Source organism: Rhipicephalus microplus, chromosome X (assembly GCF_043290135.1).
Source record: "Rhipicephalus microplus isolate Deutch F79 chromosome X, USDA_Rmic, whole genome shotgun sequence".
Taxonomy (NCBI): Eukaryota; Metazoa; Arthropoda; class Arachnida; order Ixodida; family Ixodidae; genus Rhipicephalus; species Rhipicephalus microplus.
Genome location: NC_134710.1, coordinates 153,817,702 through 153,832,075, shown reverse-complemented (window position 1 = coordinate 153,832,075; position 14,374 = coordinate 153,817,702). Strand labels below are relative to the sequence as shown.

At 41.2% G+C, this 14,374-nt stretch overlaps 1 protein-coding gene across 3 annotated transcripts; it reads right to left on the bottom strand.

The window, feature by feature from the left end:
- Window positions 1–1,814: 1,814 nt before the first annotated feature.
- On the bottom strand, window positions 1,815–14,348 carry LOC119174156 (uncharacterized). 3 transcript variants are annotated; one of them, XM_075878035.1, is made up of 7 exons: window positions 14,016–14,347; window positions 13,771–13,943; window positions 13,568–13,677; window positions 13,432–13,493; window positions 13,311–13,368; window positions 9,831–10,005; window positions 1,815–4,589 (listed from the first exon to the last, which is right to left on the bottom strand). In XM_075878035.1, the coding sequence occupies exons 1-6, from the start codon at window positions 14,044–14,046 to the stop codon at window positions 9,960–9,962; spliced, it is 480 nt and encodes a 159-aa protein (XP_075734150.1). In that variant the 5' UTR covers window positions 14,047–14,347; the 3' UTR covers window positions 1,815–4,589; window positions 9,831–9,959. The 3 variants fall into 3 exon arrangements, with proteins under 3 accessions (XP_075734150.1, XP_075734152.1, XP_075734151.1); XM_075878037.1 differs by having other exon boundaries at window positions 13,771–13,886; window positions 14,016–14,329; XM_075878036.1 differs by lacking the exon at window positions 1,815–4,589 and adding an exon at window positions 9,233–9,345 and having other exon boundaries at window positions 14,016–14,348.
- Window positions 14,349–14,374: the final 26 nt, after the last annotated feature.

Genomic DNA, 14,374 nt, shown 5'->3' with positions numbered 1-14,374 from the left:
ATAAGGATGACGTTGAAAAGTGTACCAGCTTGTCCCATCATCCCGTCCGTAGGTGTCGAATCCACGACGCTCGTCCTGCTGACGCTTCCGACAGACGCGTGCAATGTGGCCCCGATAGCCGCAGTAATAACAGATCGGACGAGGCGGCCGCCATGGTGGGTGAAAGGGCTGGCTAGGCGCACTCGGAGTTAACGAAGCCAGTGGGACAGGCGTCGAGTGTGCGGGCATCGGTTGTACGACGGTTAGTGAGCCAGCGAGGACTTGTGCGTACGTCGGCTGGAGTCGAGGTACTGACGAGTCTAAATATACTGGCCCGGTCATGGACACCAACTCCTCTTTGATAACGTCGCGCAAAACAGTGTTGGAGGGGAAAGGTTGACTCGGTGTCATTGAGAGGCCGAAAGATTGCAGCTATTCCCGTATAATCGCCCGGATCATGGCACGCAATGAGGCACCAGTCGTGGTGGTGTTTTCAGCGCTATCCGGCGGTAACCGTTGGGACTCAAGTTCCTCTAGGCGTTGGCACGTGGCAACAACGTCAGCGACTGTGGTCAGGTTTTGTATGACCAAGGCATTGAATGCGACCGTGCCGATCTTTTTCAATAGATGACGAACTCTGATTCAGACATAGACGTGCTGAAACGGTGACAGAGAGCAAGCACATCCTCTATGTACGATGTGTAAGACTCAACGCATTGTTGCTTGCGAGCATCCAGTGTCTTCTTCGCGAGAGCTGAACGAACCACCGGGGTGCCGAATATTTGGCGAAGCTGTTGCTTGAAACGTGTCCAGTCCGTAATGTCCGTTTCATGATTGAAAAACCATGTTTTCGCTGCACCTGTCAGATAGAAAGAAACACGGCAAAGCTTGGTAGGATCATCCCAGTTAGTAGAACTCGCTCGATATAACTGGTCCAACCAATCCTCCACATCTTCACCTCGAAGTCCGGCGAACGTGGGCGGCTCACGCTGGTGCGCGGTGATAATCCACGATGGATAGGCCGCGGTAGCCGGGGCCGTGGAGGTAGACGCAGAAGCGCCGGTTGGCTCGTCCTGAGGCATTTTACCGGACACCTGGCACAAACGACGACCTGAACGGAGCTCCAGGAGGCAGATCGGGCTGGGAGAGGACGGAAGATCGCAGAGCACACTCCACCACTTGTGATGTAACAGTGAAGGCAACCTTTATTAGGTCCAGAAGACACGATGAAGCGACTACGTCCAAGGCACAGAACTCAGGCAAGCTAAATCCCCACAGCAGATGAAGATGACGACCACTCATGATGATGAATATGTGTAAAGATAGTAGATGTGCTTAATGATTGCCTACAATATATATATATGCTTCAAATAAATTTTCATTTGTTGGACCAGTGCTTGTCTTCTTTCCTTTTATGTGCTGCCCAATTATGAATAAGTTCCAACTCGCCTACCTTTCAGTTCTACTATAAAAAGATATCACATGACATGTCCATTTGCGTGCCACGATTGTAGTGCTTATAAATGTTTCCTGTACAAACGATATGCTTCTTTAGAAATCATTCATGACAGCAGTAAGTCGTACACAATAGGTGCATCCTAGCACAGCGACCACCCTCGGCGCTGCTCACCTTTTGAGCAGCAGCGTACCCGGCCAAGCACTACAGTCATTTGCATACACATGTTAGGAAGCACTGCCATCCCAGCATGCATAAGCACACAAGCAGTCATGTCCCGTGCTATCTTTCAAATTTTGCGGGCATCAGTAACAAGCAAAAAGAAACATATTAGGTAGAAAGTTAGAAGCCACCAAATCAGATGTTTTGCACACCAATCTACAACTTTCATTGGAATTTATTGCTCAGTTTCACTGCTTCAAAAGCCCATTAATTAATCTCACTTGACTAAACAATTGAACAGAACACAAGAGTGATGTCACTTAATCCATGCCACAGTCAGCAATATGTATTTGGTCTCATCGTCATAGAGTGTGTCAGCATATTTGTAAACTCTGGCTAGAATTAGCTACAGTGCCCTTATAAACCTCTGCACCACTTAACGAAAAATGATGGAAAATCAGAATATCATGGGGAGAACAATAACACTGATAATAGCAGAAAAAAAAAACTGCTCAGTATGTTTTCGTAAGTGTTACAGTTTCAGCTTGACAATATTACTAAAAAAGAATTTAAAAAAGAACATCTGTCAGTAAAGAATTTGACCAAATGCCACCAACTAAAAAGCATTAATTCCTAGTACTATTTCTGGCCTTCAAATTTTCTATCGTAGTTGATGCAATGCAAGACAGCTGTCATTATTATTTTAGGACATTTTGTGGTCGAAAGCAATAGGCGGCACTAATACTTCTTTTTTTACAGCATTGTGTGAAGGGCTCCTCAATTAACAAAATTTAACAGTGATTATGAAATTTGTGCTATACCTATCAGAGCTTTCCATTATGAATAGGGGGTTGTCCTATGAGTAGGGGGTTGGCCTTTGATAACCTTTACGCCCACTAGAGGAATTTTGCAGAACTTATTTGCAATGTTTACATAAAGAATACTATACTACCATAAACTAAGGCAATATGTGTTACATGCATGAAGTCCAAAATAATGCAGATTGGGCGGCATTGGTAGAATACAGGTAACATTGGAGTGCGTGTTAGCCACCTACACAATATCGCAGACAGTCTAGCATATTGCCAAGTAGTCAATAGCTCACAGAAAGTTCTGTACGAGTTCTGAGCAGCATCAAAAGGTTCAGCATAATCAGTGCACAAAAATCAGCAAAGGTTTCTTACAAAGTAAAAAGTGGGGTTCATTAGGCCAATTTAGAGAAACTTCTTTCTTGCTTCCTCCAAACCAAGTTTAAAATACATAAATATTCATGCAAGTTCAAAGCAAAATTATAATTAACTAGTTACTTTATTAGCTCATAACTTTTTGAAAGCTGAATGGCAACCTTTTTTGGCTAAGTGAAATGGAGAAGGAAGCACCACGTCACAATTTCGAAGCCGAGCATAAAAAAACAGGAGCGTGCTGGGAATTCTATCATGAGCATCAAGCACAAAATGGGAGCAGCTTTAGGGGATGCTGGCTTGCGGATGCTAGGCGCACTACCTCTCAAGTTTAAAAACAGTGAAGCTATTTTTAGTCGAGGCTTTCATGTCCGGGATCTATGGCAGGGGGCATCATCAACAAGTATGCACCATAAAAGCTGGATAAATCCCACTATTCAGCCTTGGTTCACTCAGAAGAAAGAAGGCAATAGACTAACAAATGGCGTGCAATTTACCACCGTCGCACAACTGTCCTGCTATACTTTGTGGTTATAAAAGGTGGTGGCTATATTACCAACTCAAAACTTAACAAAGTATGTTTATTAAAGAGCAGTGACACAACATATCTGAAAGACTTGTAAAACATACAAATTCAATAGCCTGAGACCACCAGCTTTGCAGTTTCATCAGTGTCCATGAAGCATAGCTAGTTAAGTGTTTCTTTTTTTTTTCTCCATGCAATGCTATTGACACATTGACACAGTTGTTACATGAAAACTTCAAGCAGCAAATCAACATCCACAATTCGAGTACACACCATTCAACCAGCAGACGAGGTATAAACCACTACTTTTTAAAGGGCCAGTAAACAACCCCGAGGTCCAAAAGTTATGAAGAGAAATATGCGCACTTTTGCTACGTACACATGCTGCCACAAGAATTTTGCAAATACGTGGTAAATAACAAAATTATAGGGGTTAGAACATCCGTTTCAGCGAATTTCAACATTACACGTGACCTTGCCACCTTTCTTTGTCGTAGGGAGGGGAAAGGTGTAGCCCGCTGTCGGGACTCCGCTCACTTTGGCAATGTGACATGACGTTCGCGATACATTATCGGCAAACAGACAACGACCAAGTGCAGCATCGCTGACATGAGCATGTGTCATAGCAGCGTGGAGAGAAAGTGCAGTTCGAGGAGCACGCCTCCCCTAGTAGTAAAGTAGAGAGACGCCTCTTTGTCTTGGAGGTTTTCGTTTTGGTAATACTGCTTCTCCCGGTATTCTTGGGCTCTACAAAATGACAGACGGCTGCACAGGAAAATGAAATGCGGACTGCGCCGCCGAAAACGCATCACCGCAGAGCCAAGGTGTCGTTTAGTACAGCAAAGGACCAATCGACGAGTTCAGTGGTACAAAAAGTTGCCCAAGAGCAAGCTTTCATTACTGTGCTTGTACGAGGATTCTTCAGGCAAAGAAAATGGATGTGGGATTATTTTTCGAAATGAAGAGTCTACATGGCGTGTAACACTGTAATATTTCAAAAGTTTTGATCGCCACGGTGTACTGTACAAGTTGGCAAGCTTGTTTGCAGAGTGTAAAAAAAAGTCAAAGCCTGTTTACTGGCCATTTAAGTTGTAATGATACTGGAACGAAGGCAGCAAGTAAAATGCAAAAAATTTAGTAGCAGTAGGAAAGAATACAACCGGCAAAGAGTATGAGTAATCAAGTGCGTTAGGAGGCTGCTAGAAGAGAAGCCATCCAAGACCTCTATAGATGTACTCCAAACCAGGCCTTCCAGTGATAGGAGGGAGTAGTAGTCCATGAGTTTCTGTAATAGGAGGGAGGAGTAGACCATTAGAGAAGCGCTTTGTACAACGAAAGTTCTGGTTGACCAATCTTCTTGATTTATACGGATAAACATTTCAATGCCTGTCTAACCTGCATTTATCTCCACAATTACATACCAAATAGTGTTAGAGCTGCATCAAGGCGATGTTTACTATAATAAGCACGTTAATATTCAGGGTGTGCCAAAGTTTTTTGTGAGAAGTAGGTTGAGTTTGTTATAGACAAACCAATGCTTCTATAAAAGTTTAGTCTTTCTGCATGCATGAAATAGTGAATGCCAATGTTAATGTTAATAGACAGTTATAGTGTGTTGAATATTCACGAGTGAAATCACAGCTTGAAATTGACGCACTTGCGAACATTCAACATGCAGGGAAGCAACAGCCGAAATTAAATTTAGAGCAATTTTTGGAAATACAAAATCTTACTTTTATATCATGAAATAGCAAATTTGGAACAGCATAAAAAAAGAAGGCTTATATTTAGAAAAAAAAAAAGATGTATAAACCATTTAACATCACCTAAATCATGCAGTGTGAACATCAGCGCTGCCATTTCAATGAAAGTAGTATTCAGAATCCCCTGCTGAGCAAACAATGAAGACTCAGAATTGTGCGGCATACAAACGCATGAGTAACTGAGCAAAATGTGCAGTGTCCCACTAGCGCTAACAGCCCCTTCCAAATCTCAATATGCTATTCCGCAAGGCACTAGTGTACTGCGGCGAAGGTGGCTCAAGCAGCATTAGAACCAAAGCTAAGAAATTTTATTTATTTATTCATTTATTTAGCAATGCTACCGATCTCACAAGAAGACCATTGTATTTTCTAACCGCTACACCACCACTCCACTCACACCCCCCCCCCCCCCCCTTTTTTTTCACCGTGGAGTTAGGTGCCGCTTCGGCTCCCTTGCAAGGCGTGTTCGACCAGGTTAAGTAACAATGGCGCACGCCCGCAGGCCTGGCAATGATACCGGATATCTATCGCCAGGACCGTGGCAGGGATGAAACTTCAAGACAAAAATAAATGTTTTATGTACCACTGTTAAGGCATTCAACATGTTTGCTGGCATTCGCAGCACGTCGAGTTTGTTCGCCCGAGAAAAATGCGGCATTCGCTTCCAGCTATAGTTCTTAACAAGCCATAGCTGCATTTTCAGGTTAGGAAATTTACATTTCCCGCGAAGTGTCGGTGGCTACAATATAATATTTTTGTCTTGATGGTTTCTTTTCTCACCGATAGGTATTTGCTGCGGTCAGCGAACCGATGGGTGCACAGCGTTATTTTATCTGGTCGATCTCATCTCACGAGCATATGACGGGTGTTTAGAATATTTTAAGCATATTCAAGGCATTATAGTTCGAGTCTGCACGGTTTGACTGATGGCGCAAGTTGCAGGTGGCCTACATGGCCTGCATTTCTTGCCGAAACTAAAAAGTCATGGAGTTTCATCACAATCAGTCAAGAAATTAAAAAAAAGTTTTATAGCAGTATAACCCGTCAACAGAAGTGTGCAAATATTCGAAAATTTAGAACAACAAATCAAATAGCAATCTATTCCATTCGGTGCTCAAATTGAATTGGCATATTTGAAATACCAAATAATTTCCTAATATATTTTTGGTAAGTCAGGATGAATTATAAATGCTCAAATGAACAAGACATTGGAACAAGGAGCCCCCACCTCCCCTCCCAGCAACTTTTCTTTTTGCATCATTACTGAGATGCATGCAGCCCATGTATACTTGCAATACTATAATCGCTATATTTACCACAAGGTAAAGACATTCTTGATTAAAACTTCACAGTCACTGATGTGGCAGAATCATCAATTCACTCTCCTTACCACGGCATTCATGATGATTTAAAATGAAGAAAATTACTTAACATTTATGTATGACGTTTATTTAAAACATTTCGAAAAAATACCACCTTGAATATTGTATGTAACTGCTATATTTCAGCCAGCAGTTACAAGATATTTCGAACGCTCTAGTTGCTGTTGTATATGAGCATGCCCCCAATTAAAATAACTGTAGTATTTTCTGTCAGCTAAAAGTCACTGCAATGTTTCCAGTGAAAGCTTTTGAATATTTGTTTTAAGTTAAACTACTATAAAATTCTTAGGTCATTTTGAAAATTGTTACTTTATTAGTCTAGGGTTGCTTTGAAAAAGATTGCCTCACTATTCAAAAACTATAAACAGTATTCGATTTTTTTTTCGTGTTTGATTAAGTATCCTCAACATTCAATTCATACTTGATTCCGCCCTAAAACTCACACCCATGCTATTTAAACATGACTATCAAACCTTTCCGAAAGCTCGGAGCACTAAAAATGAAGCTTAGAACGACGTAAAGTTGAGTTGGTTGATAAGGGTTCATCTTGAAAAAAAAAAAAAAAAAAAAAAAAAGAAGGGCTTGTGCACAGAAACACAAGATAACAGGACAATACAAACATTGACAATCAACTGAAAGGGCACTCTTTGGAAAAAAAAGAAGTAGAAGCCAAAACTTATCGCAAGTGCCAATAAGTTTTGGCTGCTCCTTATACACATTCAATTTTACATGATAAATGCTTTACATGAGTACAGCACTGTTAAGCTAATGTTCAGCATATGTATTTGCCAAGTTTAGCTTTAACTTCTCTCAGAACCAAATCCCAGCTGCCTAAACGCTAGGAGTGTCAAAGTGAATCAAAAATGGGTCAAGAAGTCAGCACAATCATTTGTTGAATGTTTGTAGGACAAGTAGCTGTATTTTTATTTCAGACTTCCGACATGACGATCTTGTTTTAAATTATAAACGAAAAGTCTCACACAAGCCAGGCAATAAAATTATATCGGAAAGAAAAATGGAACGAGTGCATTAGCCACTGAGACTGTTATGCATTCTTGAAAAGTTGGGTAATAGAGAAAGTTCCCCGTACGCTTAAGGAATCTTTCGCATGTTCGGATGAAGGATTCATGTTTGGTGGCTTGCATTTCCTAGAAATAATAATACCAACCAGCAGAAATACTAGAAGCATAGGATATCATGATGAAATGGTGTTAGTGATGTGATGTAGTTCAGCAAAGACTGCAGAAAAGACACAGAAAGTCTCAGGTCTACACATTGCAGTCATTTAAAAAAAATGAAAGTAGTGCAAAAAGTACAGTCAAATCTCGATATAACGATCCTGGATACAACTATATATCAGTTATGATGAAATAAGTGAAGAGTACCTTTTTGGGAATATACCTTTATAACTCATATATATTTTGATGCAAGATGCAGCTTTGTTCCAATGAGGTTTGAGTGTAGTTCACTGTCTTTCATACGGGAATGCAGTCATATTTCTGTCAGCCATACAAGTATTGACGGCAGAATACAGAAGCTTGCATTTCTTTCCGATACTCTGTACTTTATGAAAAAAAAAATCACGTACACTGCCCCTCTAATGTTCTCAATCAGTCCCATGTGGGGTGTTACTCACACGATGGCTAATTTTCAAGCCCTACACTTCAGCTGCTATGCCACGGCAATACTTGCAACACACCCCGACATTGATTAAAAAACAATGTCAGTAACATAATTACAGTAAGAAGCTTCTATTTGAATGATTCATTCATTCATCACAGAAATTTTATCGTCACTCAAAGGGGTCCCGAACTACTTTTTCAAGTAAATATCGAATGATCTCAGTGCAAAAGTTTATTGCCTAGTGGATCGATTGCCGCAAAATTATTTTGAATCCATCAAGTATAAGCAGAGTTTGAGGGGGTATTTCACATGTTTTGAGCACTTTTCTTTTCTCCATCTTGACAAGAATGCTGGAGGCTAAACAGGGAGGGATGGCATGGAGGAGAGAAGCTATGTCAGCGCTCATCTTTAAACGTATTCACTCACTTTTCATGCGATTGGGTGAACAGTGGTATGCTGCCATGTAACATTAGCACACCATACAGGTTTTCTCACACAACTTGAACCGACACTTCAAAAATGAAAGGCTGTCAGAATTGTGCTGAATTGAACACATACTATTTGCATCAGCCTTTATTCACTCAAGGTACCTTTTGTTTTTCTTTAACTAATGTTTAATTAACTAACTTTATCATTATTGGCAGAAGGCACAAATATGATCACCGAGTTGTAAAGAACCTTCAGAACCCACAGACTAAATTGTTTCCCGTGTGGTACATCTTATGTTGTCCTTTTTTCTGTGTTGCAAAGAAAGCTAGCAAAATTAAAAAAACCTACCTGATGAAGTGCTTATACACCGATAGTGCTGCTTTGAAGCATACATTCAGTTTTCTAACATTAAGACAATGTTATAACAAACTGATCTTAGTTTAAGATTGGTGAAAGTGCATTCAAACCGAAGACACAAAAAAGGCAAACATACACACACACAGTGCACTACTATCAACTAAACCAGGTTCAAAGTAGTGCTATGTATGTGAGTGTCTATGCCTTCTTTGTGTCTGTTTTCAGTATGCTTTCAATGTTCTTAAACATGGAATATCAATGTGCCCAGATGTTGGCCTTGGTGATTTCGATTGACTTGTGTCTAACTACCACAAGTAGCTATGAGAAATACAGATCCAAGCAGCTGCCTATATAGTATAAAAGATAGCATAATTACTTCTCTTACAGGTTTCTCATAATGTGGCAAAAACTCCTTCAAGTCCGGGTCGTAAGTATCAGGAACAAAGCACTGAAGCTCAAAGTGGCATGCTGTCGTAGTGTTTCCATCCTATTCCCCCCAAAATCAGACACATACAACAAATCACACAAAGCAATATTTCAAGAAATACTAATGTTGATTTCTATATGCACCTATATCAAGAATGAAAAAAAAAAAGGATGGAATTAACATACATGTGTTTATGCTTTATGCTGCTAAAGAAAGCTAGCCTTAATGACACAATTTACGATGTGAAAATTTAATGCAAACGCGACTCATACATGTCAAAAACAACATCACTGAGAGCCATTCAGTGCCTCCATTGAGGTAATTGGAGATGAGAGAATAAAATTTATCCAAAGCATTTAGTCACACTAGTTGTTTTCAGGCATCATAGCTACAAATTCATCTGTGCAAACCATCATCAGTCAAAGTTATCAGAAACTAGTTCTTTTTTGTTTCCTTCTGACTAAGTGATTGAATGACTGAAAAAAAAGAGACTTGTATTCCTTCAACACAAATAGGATGCTCCCCTAAAAAATTACTTGACTCACAGTGAAGCGTCCTTTCCACACGGGAAGCCACTCATAGTGAAGGTCTAAGCCAGTAACTTTCATGCTATTCATCCATTTGTCCATCTGTATGCTCGAACCAACTCCCAGAGGTCTAAAAGTAGCATGATGCTACATATAGGCTCTGAACAGGGCACCATAGAGCATGACATTGTCCCTGCAATAATTTTGGCAGCAACCAAGAGAAACAGAAGTTAACACATGTTATTAGTGGCTGTTGAAAACTCTTAATTTGACATTACTAGATCTAAATTCAGGTGGCCTAAATTAACACAATAAAAGAGATTCTCAAAATAAAAACAAAAATGCTACTTCATAAGCCACATCATGACACATGCTTCATTCAAGCAGTATGAAAATGAAAGCCCACACTGCCTCCAAAAAACTGCAGCAGCTATACACACATATTGCAGGGAAGCGTCCTGCGGGGCCAAATATTCAGAAAGCCACTTACATATGAAGCCATTATATTTAAATTCAACTGTCACATGTAACCGATGTTTTAAGATTGTTCCATTTTTCAATCTATTAAATCGGAGCCTCAGAAAAGGTCTGGCAGCACCACACTAAGAGTGAAGCGAGCATCTTCCATTCTTGGAGCACTTAGTCAGTTTTCATCACTTTGGTGCTGTCAACCCCCACTGGCTCACTAACTAATACTTTGTCCCTGGTGGCATCATAACACATAAAGGATACAGTGGAAGAGCCAAGCTATGGGCAAGTTTTTTTTTGTTGTTTGCTTGTTTTTTTAATGTTGTGACATGCCTGCAAGTTGTAGTGCAGCGGCATTTGAAATTATTACCGTCGCGGCACAAGGTACATGATGCGCATGTTTATCAGACTTATAAAAAATTGTCAAACATAGTTCAAAGGCCTTTCATGAGCAGTAAACATTAGCTTTGTTATGGTGAAACTAGCTCAGCCCAAATTTGCACAAACATCTGCCAACTAACCAAGCACTAATGCACCCAAATACGCTCACGAACACACTTCATCAATGACTGTGAGCACATGCCACTGCTAATTTTTTGTGTTGCAGGCCCTTCTATTGTTCATGGTTCAACAGATCACATGACATCTCACATACGACAGAGCTTTCTTAAATCACTGTTTATCAATAGAAAAATGTGGCTACGAGGACTTGTTGACTGTATATTGTCAAATATCCATTTTTTCTGCGTTTTTAATGGCACATACCGCCGTTAAAACACAATGAGGTCAAGAGAAAGTATGCCCTGAGCTTAAAGACTTTGATGGCTCCTCTGTAATGTTTTGGTTAGTGATTAAACAATTCTGTTATGTAGTATCAAGAAGGCCAAAATGTTTCAGAATTCAGCTTATAGACGTCAGACTCTGCCCAGGCGGCGCTGCGAAAAACGCCGCCACCAGCGCCCTCATCGCTGCGCTGGCCATAAAGGGGTAATACAAAGAGAGCCGTCTGCGAGCAAACGTGCATAGGTGCCCCTCTTTCGTTGTTATTGAGACGGGGTTTCCTAAAAATCAAACACCTGGCAAGCCTCTTCCTTCAATCCAAGCTCATTTTAGTAAAGTAGGAAGCTCATCAAAACGAATTTCTGGTACAATGCAAAAGATGTTTGTTATTTCGGGGTGCTGCAAGCGAGCTTTGCATGACATCCGAGTTTAAGGCAAGCACTCCGACGAGCGTTCTGTAACGCCTAAATGCATCAAATTTGGGCATACACATGATGCCAAAGCATTGAAGTGAATACGCAAGCAATATAACAATCAGTGGCACGAAGTTTGCTTTATTCGGCATGAATGGCCCTGGCGATTTTCGCCTTTGCAGTTGCATTCTTCATCGATCTCTCGCTTCCTGTGTGTTGAAGTGTTTTATTACGCATGCTAGAATGTTTTGTTGAAGGTTGTCTTCCATTTGTATATACTGCAAATGGGGACACATGCATGTCTACTTTCTAGGTATACGACGAAAGGCACAACTGAGGCCTCCGAGATATCTCCGGCAATCACGAAGACCACCGGCCACAAAAACCTGATTGTGGTCCGATCATTTTGCGATTTACCTGTATGACATACGTGTTCGCATTTACTATTTAAAGCCAGAACTTAGAGCCTTCAAAGGCGTACATGCGTAATGGTGCATGGTAGCAACAACTTCATATTATCGGTGGTCGCGGCATGTGCTATGTTCATCGCTCGCATCACCTGTCTACTGTTGCACGGCATGCACCGTGGTCAGAGGCTTTGTTAAGCTTCATAATCAATGTTACCATGGTTCTCTGTCAAGGCTACTGAAAACAATAACAGGAAACCTACAATATCACACTTTCTCATGCAACCGGCTGTGGAGATCGCAAGTAATTTGCTTACACAACACGTTCGCAACGGTTATATCCAGCGCTCTCGCCATTCGGATTCGCGAAAGCTGCAGAAATTGGTGAAACTGAAGTTGTTTACGCCCGTGGCAATTCACAACCCAACAGTAGCATCGAGCGGGGTCTTTTTTCTTAAAGCGCAGAGACATTGCGTCTGCTCTTGTTTTCGCCATCGTTCTGTTGAGTGAGCCAGCTAACACTTCATGGCGGGTCGGTGACGCGTCCTACTAGCTGAGAGAAATTGGTGGGTCTTTTTATAAGCGTCCAATGCAAAAATATACACCTATTATTTAGCTAAATTGGTGTTTTGTAAGCTGCAGTCACATGGTTCTGCAGCAAACTATGCAAAAGAATCGGGCTTTGCACTACTCAAAATTGTGTCGACAGGTGGTGCTGCGTGTCCGCAAAACTTATAAAGTCATAAAGTGAGATTCAATAAAGAACAAAGCCCATGATGTGGGGGAGTTAAAAAAACAATGGAACATGATGTGATTTAATGCGGCGATATACGTGAGGGTGCAAGGCTACATGAGGCTTTGGGTTTTAGGGACAAACGTGGAAAGCTGAACACGTCCGCGATAGAAGCAAGTAATAAGAGACGGTTAGACTATTGGTGGCAGAAAAGTAGTGATGAAAGACACAAATAGTGGAAAAATGAGGTCATTCTGCCTGAAGAGGCAGAGAGAGGAACATAAATTTATATTTTTCATTGTTATAGTAAGATCAATTCGATCAAAGTAGATAAGGCCAACATAAAAAATAGTTTTTTTTTTTTTTGCAATCCTGGTGGCACACATGTCACCGCCTCGTTATAAAAGGGACGCTCATAGCATCCATCCATCCACTCCAGAGTCTGAAGTTCATAAATCCGAAAGAATACTTCTAGAAGATGTGTACTACATAACAAAAATAGAACTACAATTCCTTTGGTGGTCATCTTAGCCCCTGGACTACAACATGTTGCAAGTGTAATTTCATAAATGCAAAAGCAACAATGTCATCTGAAAAATCACAGCAAAACGTTTTAGAGAAGAATCCTTTACAAAAAGCATGTCAGTCCGACTTCGAGTATGAGGAAAGAAACACGATATGCAAACCAAAGACTTACATGACATCTAGGTCACTAAACAGACTCCTGTCCACTACAATCTCTAGCATTGCCTTCCCTGAAATGGAAAAAAAAGTCCGAGTTAACATCAGTTTGGAATATTTATTTATCAGCACCATACCAGGGATCGGCAAATTGTCGAGCAGACCTTCGATGCGTTTTGTAGCGCTGGTAAGTACAGCCCTGAAGCAAAGATCAAAAGCTAAGAAAAAGCAGAAACAACCCTTTGTGTCAAGCGAGCAGCGTAGAATACATACGGCGACAGCTGAGATGGAAAGTGGTAGGTGTCTTTCAACCTCGCAATGTCGTCTGACCAGCTTTGCAAAGCACTCTGGAAGGAATCCAACTGGAAAGTCTTCCAAAAGGCCTAAAGCAGCAGAATGACAAGTATCCGAATGGACAAATTTTAGTGATCTCCCCCCAACAATCGAAAGCTTTCAATAAGCATATTTATGCATACCTGAAGTTCTTCACATGGGCTCAGGAGAAATGGCAGGATCGCGAAGTGGACCTCACGACTTGGGATCAGTGGCAGCAAGTGGCTCTTCGGTGAGTCCGGCTTCCATGTCGGAGCATCTATCAGAAGATTCAAAAGGGAAAAATAATCTTCCACAATATCCTTCCCAGCATCATCTAAAAAGACACAATTTGTTACAGGTTACAGTTGACCACAGCGTCGACTTACGCGAAAACAAGCAAACGCACCTTTGATCAGGAACAGGCACCACCACTTCATGATCGCAGGTACCTTACACCGCCACGCACACTCGGCGTTCTGGCCACGGTTCGCATATTAAGTCTATTTTCTTGTCAGATGAAGAAAAAAGAAAATCAGCACGCGCTACGATGCTCGCTCGTGCTGTGCTGATTGTTTACCGGCTCGTGCATGCATGCGCGTGCGCCAAGCTACGTAGCCCGCGAATTATTTGAATCAATGTGCCTAGACTACTACATCCGCTGCCTACATTTGGAGCGTCGCAAACGTAAAAACGAAACTGAATTCTTGGACCACAGTTTAGAGGTACGATGTAGCCACAAAACACCTATATACACATAATATATGA

Bases quoted from the DNA above. Each gene is read 5' to 3' on its own strand.
- LOC119174156 (XM_075878036.1), bottom strand. From the start codon at position 14,046: ATGAAGTGGTGGTGCCTGTTCCTGATCAAAG. The intron at 13,494-13,567 runs GTATGTATTCTA...TCTTTGCTTCAG, and splicing joins TTTCCATCTCAGCTGTCGCC to GGCTGTACTTACCAGCGCTA. The intron at 10,006-13,310 runs GTAAGTCTTTGG...AAATTATTGCAG, and splicing joins TTTAGTGACCTAGATGTCAT to GGACAATGTCATGCTCTATG.